Here is a 15521-nt window from a genome sequence, read left to right on the forward strand (position 1 = left end):
GCCTGATCACCATTAAGACCACTTGTGCCTACAGTTACTTCTTATAGCAAATAATTTGCAGCAGAATATACAATGAAAAGTAAGTCTACAGATGAGTAGAGATCCGTTAAGTTCATTAACAGTAGCTTTGAGCATAACCCTCACAGATAAGGAATTACAACCATAAAGCTCTTGCCTGGCAGAGAACAGGTTCTGAGCGCAGGAGATACATGAGTAAGGTCACTAGTTCATATATTTTAGCTCCAGGACACAGAGACAGTGTGAAAGACTGTATAATTCATATGAGACAATAAATCAGTTAATTTTACCCTGGGTTTCCTTTAACTGCTCCTTTCCTAGCCTCTGAATGGACAGGGCAGCGGAATACATTATAGCCTTCTCTTTTTGTGTGTCATTGGACCTGATGCATTAATCACTTAAGGACCACAGGCTCCGAGCCAAACAACTTAGCACACAAATGAATCCCCCCCCCCCCCCTCCTTTTTTTTCTGGCCACCAACAGAGCTTTCTTTTATTTTAATTATTATTATTTATTTTTTTATATAAAAACATTCAATTATTTTTTTATTTTTTTGCCCTCCCCCAGACAGCCAATTAGCAGGATCGTCTCTTATAGGCATCAGCCTATGAGAGCGATCCTTTGTTTTTCCCCTACAGGGTGCAACCGAGTGTCAGGGCTGTCCCCAGTACAGCGCTGCAGTAGAACGCAGCACTGTACAATGTAAATAGACGTCTAAAAGTCTGCTAGCGGCGATCACCGCTGGTAGATTGATGACGGAGCGGAACTTAGTCACTCAATTGGGGATGTGCGTGCATCAATGCGCATGATCCCCTGCAAACCACTCCCCCAGGACTTGCCGCTGATTGTTAGGCGGTCCTGGGGGAGCCACCTTGCCGCTGCCTTTCGGCATTAGGCGGTCATAAGGTGGTTAACTTGCAGTAATATTGCCATGCACAGACAGAGCACTGCAATATTACTCTCACTCCTGAAAGCTTGTACCGTGCAATACACTATTAGGGTGACCTGCGGTACTCGTGTACTACGCCAACGAGCATTACTATCGGTAAGGTTCTTTAGTAACATGAGTTACTGTAGCAACGGTCGTGCTACTCAAGTACAGCGGGTCGCACCAATAGCGTAAAGTTGCGGTACGCGTTGCCGAAAGTAAGGATAATATTGTGCAGTGAGCTGTCTGCACATGGCAATGTTACCACAAGTTAGCACATCAACACCATTGTGTGCAAATAGCTTCCTTCTGAAGAGATCTGAGCTTGTATCCCCTACACTGATCCACCCAGCAACATCAACGCAGATGAGTTAATGCAACAGCTGGGGGAGGGAATTATACCACACAATATAAGTCTGAAATAGAGAAGGGGACACCCTGCAGTTTGGTGGACACTCCTATATGCCCTATTTATCATGTATGGGGCATAGGGAAGCCTATGTGGAAATAATTGTAAAATCTGTACATATTGTTTAATGATGGCATGTCAGGCATTTCCAGATAATATTTTAAAAACGTCATAAGTGACCACAGTGTACAATAATGATTAACAAAGGGGGTCACCTGACTCTCTGAGGTAATTTCACTGTAGAAAGGAGGCCCCTTCAGCTTGTCATAGATCTGCTTCATGAAGGACGTGTAGCTGTAACTGGAGTTCAGGGCAATCATGAGCACTGAGTCATAGGCCCTCATCACACTCTGGTCTTTCTCAGTGATCAAATTGTCCTTCCAAAATACTTCCTGCAACAAAAAAGTTTATATAGCTGTGAGGGTATGCTATACTAATAATATGAATGTATTGTAATTGATGTTTTTGCACTTCATGCACAGCTGCAGTTTGTATTTGCCCCCTGATGAAGCCCCCTGAAGTTATGGGGGTGAAACATGTTGGACTAGGTGGAGGGTGTTGTTGTGTTTAAATATGCATTTTGTTTAATGAGATTTATAGGGGAAGACATCCTGTAAATACTGGGGTCATACAGACCATCACTTTTTTCTAGCCCTTTTCTTCATATGTCAAAAATATATAGGCAGTACAGGCCGCACCTGGTTTTAAATAATGTACTAAATGTTAAAAATTAAGTTGTATATATTTATCTTCTAAAACAAGCTTAAATAGTGTTATGTATCTATTCAGTATAGTGTTTAAAGAATAACAAATGTTGCCATTTAATCATAGGAAACAGTAATGTGGGGCAGCAAATGATGCTGAAAACCCACAGAAAAAAAAATAGAGATTTCAGTGGTGTCTACAGTGATAACTAAATACTAGTGATGATTGTTATGTGATAATTTCAAGGACACACGAAGTGACATGTGACACAATGAGATAGACGTGTATGTACAGTGCCAAGCACACAAATAACTATGCTGTATTCCTTTTCTTCTTTCTCTGCCTAAAAAAGTTAAACATCAGATATGCAAGTGTTTCTGTCGGGGTCGGGATTGGATCAGACTATAGCTTAATCCTCACTGAGGAATTACAACCATAAAACACTTTCCTGAAACAAAATGGATTCTGAGAGATGAAAAGAGATAAAAGGATCAATAATAGTCCATATATTTCATCTCTGGCATACTTCAATGAATGAAGCAGTGAAAACTTAAAAAGTAGATTTCAAAATATAAAATAAAACTGTAGGATAAGTCAAAAAGTCATTTTTAGAAGGATAGATGCAATTATTTATCTCATCAGTTTATTTTCACCTTGTGTTTCCGTACAGCAAAATTTCGTATAACATTTCACAATTAGTTGTAATTACAATTTGGAAAATGAATAGATTTTCTGTAACCTATTTGTACATTTGGCATGGGAGCGCAGCAGTGGTAAACTAAATATCCAAAGAAAAGAAAATATTTTTTTAAACTTTGTAAATGCCATTTCACTGCTATAAATGTTATTATATTTACCAAGCTTAAAAGTTCTGTATTCGTGTTTTATACAAGGCCTCCCACATCATGGACCATGCGGGCTGGTATAGCTCAGGGTACGGAGCCCCATGCGGTCCGGGCTCCAAATTCTAACTATACCAGCCTGCAAGTGTGACAAGGGGTTAAAGAGGCTTGGGAGAGGGAACCCTACACTGCCTGTTTTCTCCCAAAAAAATATACAATTTTACCTAGTTTAAATAACAATTATAATTTTTTTTTCTACTTTTTTTAAATCGATTTTCTCAAAAACGACAAGGTTTTGTTTTTTTTAAATTGCCTGTTCCCAAAGAATCAAATTTTGCATTTTCGTGAAAATGAAACTCAACACCACTAAACACAGTTTTTATTTGATTTTGTTCATACAACTTGGGGAGAAGGAATATAAAAATTTGTCATGTAAAATATTGTCACAACTGCTACATAAATCAACAAAATCTGATGCATTTCATGACTTAAAAGGGCTACTTCTTCAGAGGCAGAGAACAATTCAGCTGTACTGGATCTCTTTGCTATTGGCTTCATAATTGATTAATAACGGCTGATATATATGGGAGTAACAATTTTCTGCTCTTATCTTTATCTTCACCACTGACTCAATGTCTTTTCACTTTTTGCAGTTGCTGATTAGTCGTCAGATTTATTTAGATTGTTTTACTGTATCATAGGCTAACGGATCAGTGAATAATGGCGCACAGCGCCTATGCATAAAAATGGCGCCGCATTAAAAAGATACGCTTATCGCTATTCATTGTTAGTACTGCATAATAATGGTGCACAGGGAAAAAAGAAGAAAAACGGCACACACTAACGTTATTTATCAATAGTGGCACACACTAACAGTATTTATCAATAGTGCCGTTCATTTGCCAAACAGCAGACGTTATTGCCCACAGTAACGTTATTTATCAATAGCGCCCTACATAAGCAAGACTGCAGATGTTATTTAACTGCAAAACGGTGAATGGATTTAATATAACACTGTCAAGGTTAGGCACCACTGGGGGGGTCTTAGGGTTAGGCACCATCAGGGGGGTCTTAGGGTTAGGCGGATCCATCGGAAAATGGCGCCTGCGAATAATGGCGCACGGTGTTGCCGCTAATCCGTTTGCCGCTTATTGCTATTTAACGTTAAAGCCTTATTGTTATTTAACGTTAAAGCCTTATTGTTATTTAGCGTTAACACACAGAACCCTCTCTGTACCTATCCCTAACCCCTAAACCCCCCCTGGTGGTGCCTAACCTTAACCACCCCCCTGGTGGTGCCTAACCCTAAGACCCCCCTGGTGGTGCCTAACCCTAAGACCCCCCTGGTGGTGCCTAACCCTAAGACCCCCTCGGTTGGTGCCTAACCCTAAGACCACTCTGGTGGTGCCTAACCCTAACCACCCCCCTGGTGGTGCCTAATCCTAACCACCCCCCTGGTGGTGCCTAACCCTATCCACCCCCTGGTGGTGCCTAATCCTAAACACCCCCCTGGTGGTGCCTAACCCTAAGACCGCCCTGATAGTGCCTAACCCTAAGACCCCCCCAGTGGTGCCTAACCCTAACCTTGACAGTGTTACATTAAATCCATTCACCGTTTTGCAGTTAAATAACGTCTGCAGTTTGGCTTATGTAGGGCGCTATTGATAAATAAAGTTACTGTGGGCAAAACATCTGCTGTTTGGCAAATGAACCGCACTATTGATAAATAACGTTACTGTGTGCCGTTTTTCTTCTTTTTTCCCTGTGCGCCATTATTATGCAGTACTAACGATAAATAGCGATAAGCGTATCTTTTTAATGCAGTGCCATTTTTATGCATAGGCGCTGTGCGCCATTATTCACTGATCCGGGTTAGGCACCACCAGGGAGGTCTTAGGGTTAGGCACCACCAGAGCTGTGGTTAGAGATAGGCACCACCAGGGGGGTGGTTAGGCACCACCAGGGGGGTGGTTAGGATTAGGCACCACCAAGGTGGTCTTAGGGTTAGGCACCACCAGGGGGTCTTAGGGTTAGGCACCACCAGGGGGGTCTTAGGGTTAGGCACCACCAGGGGGGTCTTAGGGTTAGGCACCACCAGGGGGGTCTTAGGGTTAGGCACCACCAGAGCTGTGGTTAGAGATAGGCACCACCAGGGGGGTGGTTAGGCACCACCAGGGGGGTGGTTAGGATTAGGCACCACCAAGGTGGTCTTAGGGTTAGGCACCACCAGGGGGTCTTAGGGTTAGGCACCACCAGGGGGGTCTTAGGGTTAGGCACCACCAGGGGGGTCTTAGGGTTAGGCACCACCAGGGGGGTCTTAGGGTTAGGCACCACCAGGGGGATTTAGGGATAGGTACAGAGAGGGTTCTGTGTGTTAACGCTAAATAACGATAAGGCTTTAACGCTAAATAACAATAAGGCTTTAACGTTTAATAGCGATAAGCGGCAAACGGATTAGCGGCAACACCGTGCGCCATTATTTGCAGGCGCCATTTTCAGATGGATCCTAGGCTAAAGCTATACCAAATGTTCTCTGCCTCTGTAGAAGTAAAGCTGTTGAGCCACGGAACGTGTCAGGATTTGCTGACAGTGATGGGCTTTGGAGTAGCTACGAGTTTGTAGCCATCTCGGAGTGGAAACAGGGGGTTAACTTACCCAGAATTCTGTGGGATCGTATGCTTATCATTCCCCTCACATGCGATATATGTGATGCATTTCGCGACACACTACCGCACTTTCTCCTTCAAGCCGGAAGGAGAAAGTGCGGTAGTAAGTGGTGGAATGCGTCACATATGTCGCATGTGAGGGGAATTGATACGCATAGGATCCCACGGAATTCTGGGTAAGTTAACCCCCTGTTTCCTGCGGTCACACGCGCATTCATTAAGATTTTGAATCCAAGAAGCTACGAACTCGTAGCTACTCGAAGCCCATCACTGTTTGCTGATTTATGTAACAGCTGTGATTGTATTTAATATGACAAGTTTTCAGATGCTTTCTCTCCATGTTTTTCAAATGAAAGTGAATAAAATCTATGTTTAAATTTTCACTGATGACATCACTGTAACCCCCTATTCATTTTTATCAGTTGTTTGGGTGATGTTTAGTGCATAATCACACAGGGAGGGTTACTGTGCTTATTATAGTACAGTATATTGTTTTTCGTTAAATAATTCAGTGAACCCAATCATTATTCATAAACATTTCCAAACGTTGATGTAATTTATTCTAAAGCCTGGTACATACTTTCAATTATCATTGGCCAATCACTGACTAAAATGTAGTATGAGGGTAACAGATATATTAACTACTTAAAGACCGCCCCACGTCAATGGGCGTGGTCGCGGCGGCAGCCCCAGGACCGCCTGACGCATCGGCGTCAAGTCCTGGGGCTGCATTTTGCAGGAGACCGCGCGCATCTCCTGCTCGGGGGGCGGAGTTCCATCCCGCCTTCAGTCTGTTAAGACTGTTAGATGTCTTTTCTGTTAGTACAGCGCTGCGATCAACGGCTGTCCCCTTGGGGGACAAGAGAGCGATCGGCTCTCATAGGCAGAAGCCTATGACAGCCGATCGCAGGATTGGCTGGCTGGAGAGGGAGGGAGGGGTTTACAAAAAAAAAAGAGGTATAGTAAAAAAAAATCAGACCCCGCCAACAGAGAGCTCTGTTGGTGGGGTGAAAGGGGGGGGGGGGGGGGAATCACTTGTGTGCTGTGTTGTACGGCCCTGCAGCTTGGCCTTAAATCTGCAGTGGCAAATTAAGAATAAGAAGGCCTGGTCTTTAGGGGGGTTTAACACTGCGGTCCTCGAGTGGTTAAATATTAATATTGAATACTATGAGCAGATTGTTTAGGTAAACCCTCATACTACATGGATGTGTTAAAATGGGTCAGTGATTGGCCAATCATAATTGAAAGTGTGTGCAAGCCTGGTACACACATATCCAATTTTGATTGGCCAATGAGTGGACAATTTTACCACTCCCATGAGAGCTTACCTATACAATTTGTTCATCATTGTCAAAGTCTGTCTGTCCTCATACTACGTGGAGGTGGTAAAATAGTCAGAAAGGCAGTTTTGGCATTATAAGTTATAAAGAACTAAAACCATCAGGAATGTTTTATGTAGTGGAACATATAAGGAATATGCATTTAACGCTTCCCCATCAGCAAAAAGCAACATTTTAGGTCAATGGGCAGAGCTATGCAAATCATTCCCTTACAACTGCTTTGTGAAGTGAAACTGCATGTCTGACTGTTCAAAAGGTTTGTTAAAATGAAGTGGATTGGATCATAAGTCCTTACTTCCCTGAGTTACAGACTAGCCAGCAAGCTCATGGTGAACCAGAACTCCTAGGAGTATGTAAAGGGCTACAAAGGACCAAAAAGCCCTCTTACTAAAACGCTATGCAAAACAGAAATTTGCCTTCTTAAAACTGAAGGTATTTGCGATTATTCAGGTTGAATCTGAGCTCTGGGGTGTCCCACAATGCATCACTGCTGAATCTGCAAATCATCCTTTGTTGTCCCTGTAAGCCGGCCACGCCTCCAGAACCTCTGGAATGCAATGATGTGTCAGCTTGTTAATTGTACAGAGCCACCCGGTGAGATATGTCCTGAAATCACTTTGATGCTTACCAGGAAGCCACTGACTTCAAATTGCTGCACCATGATAAAGGCGTATGTCCCGTCCGTCAGTCCATGCTTCTCCGCCTCCAGCAAGATTACGCGAGCATCTTCCACGCTTGTCACTAAGATAATAACTGTAAAAAAGCAAGCAGAGGGGTCAGTGCTTCAGTCAGTACTGAGTTCTGGGAAACTGAAGTAGCATTAGGATCAGAGATCGCGTGCTATACTTTGTCCAAAATGCATGGAAAACGGTTGACTAGACGCATGAGTGAGTTTTATTGGCTCTGATGCGCAAAGATTTTCTCACTATTCAGATGACTTTGCTCCTGATTTTTCTCACAGATATAGTTTCACACCTTGGGTCACATGCAATTTGAGGTGATGAGAAGCTCAAAGTGTTCAAGCTGCTTATAACCTCACATGGCTCAGGATTTACCGGCAAATTTGATTGCCGGTTTCACCTGAGCAATATTGTAGTGTTAAGAGCATAACTCAGGCAACTACAAGGAATTTGCCTGAGCGATACTCCTGTATGCCAAACGATGTGGAGTGAGGCATTTGTGCTGTAGAGCTGTCTTTCAGCACCACGGCACTGCTGCCTTACTCCCCCGGGAAATGCGAATGCATCCGTCGTGAGAGCCAGCTGCTCTTTGCTCTTACCTGCTACTCGTCACTGCCCGCAGGACCCGCTGTGACCACCGCCGCCTAATTCTCATAGGACCAATGAGGAATCAGGATGACTCTCTTTGGTCCACCTAGTGGACCAATGGGGAGACCCAGCAGGACATTCAAAGATGCTTCCGCTGAGGCTGCCAGTAAGAAGAGGATGTCGGCAGGCAGCAACGAATGGCGGGCGATCAGCAGGACTGGTGGTGGTATTTTTTTTTTTTTTATTATTTCATATTTTGTAATATTAAATAGGTAAGGAGTAAGAACTGACACCCTTTACCTATTTAAAACCAGGGTATCTGGGGTTTCCTTAGTAAAAGAGGTTCCCAGATGCCACAAGCAGCCCCCGGGACATAGGTGATAGGACTTTTCACGTGCTCAGAGCAGATTAAAAGTTTACACCCATGTTTGACGAGAAGCATCACTTTCCAGAGGGAGAAAACTACAATTGAATAGGGGTCAAAGAACTCGCTGAGCGATTATGTAGCCCAAGCAAATTTTTTTACCACTGGTGGGTTACTTGAATTAGGCGACACTCCCGTCCCTCCCAGTATAGTGCTGGCAAGTTTGGGAATTGCATAGGGCCACTTATCAATAAAATACCTTTGATGCACCCAGCAAACAAAAAATACTTAAAATAATTTTGGTATTACATTTTTTAAACCTACATTTTAGTACTTTTTCAATTGGCAAGTGCTAAAAAGTTTTTTTTTTAAAGAAGATGATAATTTTTTTCCTTGAAGTTAATAAACAGCCCTATAATTCGATAATCTCTCTTCTGTATTTCCGTTCAGGAGATGTTTTTACCCCATTAGGCTAGGGTTTCATTACACTTTTCTATCCTGGATACCAGACCTTACTGAACATTGGAGTCACTGTAAAAACGTAATATTAATCTCGAGCCAGGTTGAGAGCACTTGGCTTGGCTCAAATACGCGCTACATCTCTTCATTGTTCTTCCCTGGCATCTTGCTACTTCTCACTTTCATAGCAGATTGCTGACCATCAACTTTCTGAACGCAACTCTCACAAGTGATGGGGTTGTACACAGTGTATTTTTCACCACTTACTGTAAGCCTTGTAGTGGTGATACAATTTTATTGGCATTTATCTGTCGTCTATAACACACCGTTAAAGGTATCCCAGTGGGAAAATTCACGAGAGCCAGGTGCAATTGCTCAAATGTGGAGTCTTTCAGTCCTGAAATAGAGTCTATTGAATTAGGTCAGTAGAGAAATGTCTTTAAGAGGAACTCAAGTGAAAATAATGTAATAAAAAAGTGCTTCATTTTTACAATTATTATGTATAAATAATTTAGTCAGTGTTTGTCCATTGTAAAATCTGTCCTCTCCCTGATTTACATTCTGACATTTATCACATGGTGACATTTTTACTGCTGGAAGGTGATGTCAGTGGAAGGAGATGCTGTTTGCTTTTTTGGCAGTTGGAAACAACTGTAAACAACTGTTATTTCCCACAATGCAACAAGTGGTTCTGACATCACATTGTGGGAGGAGTTTCAACACAAAAATATCAGACATACAGAGCCCCCTGATGATCCGTTTGTGTAAAGGTACAGATTTCTCATGGGAAAGGAGGTATCAGCTACTGATTGGGATGAAGTTAAATTCTTGGTTACAGTTTCTCTTTAAGTGGTGTGTTGACACGGAGCAGTTTAAAAGAGTGCAAGATGCAGTTAAAAAAGAGTGCACCACTTAAGGACCAGGGGATTTTCTAATGGGATGCGTGGGATCTACAGCCCGCAGCACCGATCAGGATTGTGGCCGGGCGATCAGACTTCCCCACTTTTTTCCCCACTGGGGGGATGTCCTGCTGGGGGGTCTGATCGTCGCCGGCTATTACTGAGTAGCGGGGAGGGGCTCCTCAAAGCCCCCCTCCGCAGCCATTTCCGCCCTCCCTCTCCTTACCTCCCTCTCCCTCATGCTGTGTAATGCGCAGGACGGATGCGATCCCCGGCCAATCAGAGGCCGGGGATCGCCGATCTGCCTTACGGCGCTGCTGCGCAGCAGCGCCGTATGATGTAAACAGCGGGGGTTTCTTCCCCGCGTGTTTACATTATGCATGCGAGCCGCAATCGGCAGCTCGCACACTGTTCACGGAGACACCCTCCGTGAACTGGCATGGAAAGGCCGTTCGATCGAGCAGCCGTTTCCATGCTATATCACTAACGACCTGCCGACGCCTATGCGTTAGGCGGTCGTTAAGTGGTTAAAAAGAGTGCATGTTGAGAAGGGCGCCTGCTGTGCCCACTGCTTACAGTGGGCACCCTCTTCAACAGGACCCCAGGGATTAAGGTTAGGGGAGGGGGGTGGAGGGGTTGAGGTTGGGTTCCAGGGGAGGGGGGGGGGAGAAGTGTTAAGGTTAGTTACCTTTGGGAAGGTTAAGGTTAGGTTCCCAGGGAGGCTTAAGGGCAGTTGCCCATCAAATTGGGTTATGGTTAAAGAGAACCTGTACTGAGTAAAATTATTTAAAATAAACACATGAGGTAACTTCAAATGAACATTACATAGTTACCTTGCCATCAGTTCCTCTCAGAAGCTCACGATTTTCTTCTTACAGTGATCCCTTCCAGTTCTGACAACATTTTGTCAGCACTGAAATATATCAGTTACTGTCAGTTACAGCTGAGAGGAGAACTGATGTGTCCATGTTTCCCTATGGCTCAAGTGGGCAATGTTACAGTTTAACTGTGTGCTGACCAGGAAGCTGTTATGGTGTAATGGCTATTTTCAAAATGGAGGACGGAGAATTCCCTTGATCACAGTGGACAAACAGGACGCAGGAGAGGAAAAATAGATTGAGGAGTAGACTACACAGGAGGTAAGTATGACCTGTGTATGTGGATTTTGACTTTTAATTTCAGTTCAGGTTTTCTTTAAAGTTAGGTGTCCACAAGATGGTTAAGAGTAGGCGCCACCACGTGGAGGCTCTGTATGAGAATAGGGAGAGGTTAACTCATAGTAAAATATCATGAAATATTACAGATATTTTACTATATTAATGAAGTAGTAGATATTCTACAAAAGGCTATTTCCGTGCCCTTTTCAACTGTTATAAAATGTACGCCATAAACTACCTTATGCTAGAACAAGGCAGATGTTGCGCACCCAACTCCCACAGAATTCAGACCGTTCACCAACCTCTGGCAGCTGCTGCAACTAAGAGAAGATTTTGTCGAAGGCTGTCCTGATTCCCCGGGTCATATTTGATTTTGGCCGTGATGGTGAAATTCGCAGACAGTTGGTTGTCCAAAGACGTCCACAGTTCATCAATTTTTTCCCAGGTCGAGCCTTCCGCTGCACCTCCGAAAAGGCCAATGTAGTGCCACTGAAAGTAATTTAAGGTCTTCTCCAGGGCTTCAGAAATTCGTTGAATGGGTGACACCACTTTCACATAGGTGTCATAAACTCGGGTGTTGTCCAGTTTGGGTGTCTGACTAACAAAACCAAACATGGGGATATTCCAAGAGGAGGCCAGCAGACCTGTAACCTGGAGAAAGATAAAACATTATGTACAAGAACTGTATCTCTGAAGGTACACCTTGCCATTTGTGTAACATCACTTTCATTAGCAGAACACACTTTGAGTACATAACTTGGGTTGCGCTATTTGCGTAAGTACCAGAAAAATTGCCATTTGCATAAGTACCAGAAAAATTGCCATGTACTGCCTGCACACAGCAATTTTGCCACTTCTTTGTAAGTATACCACCCAATGTCTTAATTCTCATCTGTTTATCTCACAAAATAGCTCCTCTTATCTATCTTATCTAATGCATTATCTGTTTCTATAGTTGAAATAAGTGAAGAAAAATTATTCATGAGAACCCCAATGTCACAGTTGTTTAAAGTATGCTTTAAGTAAAGGTGTAAGTAAAGGTGTAGCTCAGTGTGACCCAGAATCACTAGGAAGTATAAAGGGGCTAAAAGAGACCTAAAAGTCCTCTTACTAAAAAGCATAGCTGAGTATAATTTTGCCTTCTTAAAAAAGAAGGTTCTATACTTGTGATTACTCAGCTTTAAGTGAGCAATTGTGATTTCCCATGATGCATCGCTCCCGAATATGCAAATCATCTCTTTATACCCCTGAAAGCCAGGCCCTCATCAAGAACTGCTGGTGTGTAGCAAGCCTATACATGATCTTCTCAAAAAATTAGCATATTGTGATAAAGTTCATTATTTTCTGTAATGTACTGATAAACATTAGACTTTCATATATTTTAGATTCAAATACACACAACTGAAGCCTTTTATTGTTTTAATATTGATGATTTTGGCATACAGCTCATGAAAACCCAAAATTCCTATCTCAAAAAAATAGCATATTCCATCCGACTAATAAAAGAAAAGTGTTTTTAAAACAAAAAAAAGTCAACCTTCAAATAATTATGTTCAGTTATGCACTCAATACTTGGTCGGGAATCCTTTTGCAGAAATGACTGCTTCAATGCGGTGTGGCATGGAGGCAATCAGCCTGTGGCACTGCTCAGGTGTTATGGAGGCCCAGGATGCTTTGATAGCGGCCTTAAAGCTCATCCAGAGTGTTGGGTCTTGCGTCTCTTCACAATATCCCACTGATTCTCTATGGGGTTCAGGTCAGGAGAGTTGGCAGGCCAATTGAGCACAGTAATACCATGGTCAGTAAACCTTTTACCAGTGGTTTTGGCACTGTGAGCTGGTGCCAGGTTGTGCTGAAAAATGAAATCTTCATCTCCATAAAGCTTTTCAGCAGATGGAAGCATGAACTCACTTTTGAACCAGAAACAGCAGCAGAAGCGCCTGACCTGGGCTACAGAGAAGCAGCACTGGACTGTTGCTTAGTGGTCCAAAGTACTTTTTTCGGATGAAAGCAACTTTTACATGTCATTCGGAAATCAAGGTGCCAGAGTCTGGAGGAAGACTGGGGAGAGGGAAATGCCAAAATGCCTGAAGTCCAGTGTCAAGTACCCACAGTCAGTGATGGTCTGGGGTGCCATGTCAGCTGCTGGTGTTGGTCCACTGTGTTTTATCAAGGGCAGGGTCAATGCAGCTAGCTATCAGGAGATTATGGAGCACTTCATTTTTCAGCACGACCTGACACATGCTCACAGTGCCAACACCACTGGTAAATGGTTTACTGACCATGGTATTACTGTGCTCAATTGGCCTGCCAACTCTCCTGACCTGAACCCCATAGAGAATCAGTGGGATATTGTGAAGAGAAAGTTGAGAGACGCAAGACCCAACACTCTGGATGAGCTTAAGGCCGCTATCGAAGCATCCTGGGCCTCCATAACACCTGAGCAGTGTCACAGGCTGATTGCCTCCATGCCACGCCGCATTGAAGCAGTCATTTCTGCAAAAGGATTCCCAACCAAGTATTGAGTTCATAACTGACCATAATTATTTGAAGGTTGACTTTTTTTGTTTTAAAAACACTTTTATTTTATTGGTCGGATGAAATATGCTAATTTTTTGAGATAGGAAATTTGGGTTTTCATGAGCTGTATGCTAAAATCGTCAATATTAAAACAATAAAAGGCTTGAACTACTTCAGTTGTGTGTATTTGAATCTAAAATATATGAAAGTCTAATGTTTATCAGTACATTACAGAAAATAATGAACTTTATCAATATGCTAATTTTTTGAGAAGATCCTGTAGCTTATAAATTTGACAGAGCCACACCACCCAACATGCAGACAGACAGTTTTGTACTTTCTGGTCCTAGCATTGAAAAACAAAAACAAACCTAAAATGTGCACAAACATTATCACCATGCGTTTACACAGCATTCAATCAACAGAAACACAAACAGGAACAGAATACATACATGATTTAAAATGTGCAAAAATGTGTGCAAACGCAACGCTGATAAGTCCAAAGTGCATATAAATGTCGCAAGCAACTGCAAATGTGTTTCTAATCGCAAACACAATTCATGGTGAAAACATCTCTTTTGTTGCTGAATTGCTAAAACCAGTATAGCTTACTTGACGTAATTCTATCCACTAAAGGATTCTGGGTTGGAGACTCTCGTCCTAATTAGAGTCAGTTAATTAAAACTGTTTGTTACCTTGCAGGAAGGGTACTATCTGTACAAAACAGTGTCCTGTATTTCCCTTATTAGCATTTTCTTTGTTCAATTGGAAATACCCAATTTTTCTTTGGACTAACCACAACTTGGATAAAATAAAAACCCTTCACAGACAAATGTAAAATATTGTTGTTGTTGTTTTATAATATTATAATATTATTAGTTAAAGGGAGTCTGAAGACTTTTTAAAATAAAAACAGATACTCACCTAAGGAGAGGGAAGGCTCTGGGTCCCATACGGCCTTCCCGTTCTCCTCCCGCTGTCCGCATTCCCCCGCATGCTCCCCTGTTAGTAGTCCACAACCAATTGGTTGTGGACTGCTCTCTTCCAGGTCGGGGAGACTTCGGCAGTCTTCGTAAGCACTCGGGCTTCCGAAGATGGGCTGCTGTGTACTGCGCACATGCGAGTGCCCTCTCTTGTGCACTCGCGCAGTACAGAGCCGCCAGTCTTCAGAAGCCCTAACACTTCCGAAGACTGCCTAAGTTTCCCGTGGCGGGAGATTCAAACAGAGGAGCCTGCAGGGGGAAATGAGGACACCGTGTGGAGAACAGGAAGACTCTATAGGACCCAGAGCCTTCCCTCTCCTTAGGTGAGTATCTGTTTTTTATTTTTAATAATCTGACACATTTACTTTAAAAAAAACACAAGTAAGGCAAAATGTATTCTTTCTAGTAGTGTTGTTGTTTGAATTCGAGTTATTGACTTGAAATTTGCCAGTCATCACACTTCCACACCCAGACATATGCACAGGGTCAGTGAAGGTTCACTTATTTGTGCTTTACATAGCGCTTTACGTGACTCACTCATTATAATGATTATTTTATAATAATATCTTCTGTAGCACTGTACATGGTACAAAAGAGATAGTGGGGAGCATAGATAAATTGTATGAGAAATACAAATCAATCAGGACATCCAGCAATAAAAGTATAAATACCGTACATACATAGTGAAGTGGTTTGAGATATCACCAATACTGGTACATTTGAAAATGATAAATTACAGCAGAATAAGAAACAAAATAATGTGCACAGATAAGCCATGTTAGCTCGAGTATAAACCCTCATACTTACCTCAGCCGCCTCTGGACAAACTGGCCCAAACAGGGCAGCGACATGGTGTTTCTCGATCTGGCCAATGAACTCGCTGAGAGATGTTTTGGCATTGCATCCGCAATCAGCATAAACATAGTCCAGCGTTGTGTTACCCAGTAACTCTGTATCCCACT

The 15521-nt window shown here is 42.8% G+C and overlaps 1 protein-coding gene across 1 annotated transcript in view; it reads right to left on the reverse strand.

The window, feature by feature from the left end:
* LOC137536675 (guanylate cyclase 2G-like) overlaps positions 1 to 15521 on the reverse strand; it is a 99942-nt gene that overhangs the window by 66214 nt on the left and 18207 nt on the right. Inside the window, exons 2-5 of the mRNA XM_068258911.1 lie at positions 15367 to 15521; positions 11359 to 11707; positions 7538 to 7662; positions 1572 to 1748 (exon numbers count right to left, since the gene is read on the reverse strand). The exon at positions 15367 to 15521 is cut by the window's right edge and continues 159 nt beyond it. Coding sequence (XP_068115012.1) covers positions 1572 to 1748; positions 7538 to 7662; positions 11359 to 11707; positions 15367 to 15521 — 806 coding nt within the window. The remainder of the gene's footprint in view (positions 1 to 1571; positions 1749 to 7537; positions 7663 to 11358; positions 11708 to 15366) is intronic.

This window comes from Hyperolius riggenbachi, chromosome 10 (assembly GCF_040937935.1).
Source record: "Hyperolius riggenbachi isolate aHypRig1 chromosome 10, aHypRig1.pri, whole genome shotgun sequence".
Lineage (NCBI taxonomy): Eukaryota > Metazoa > Chordata > Amphibia > Anura > Hyperoliidae > Hyperolius > Hyperolius riggenbachi.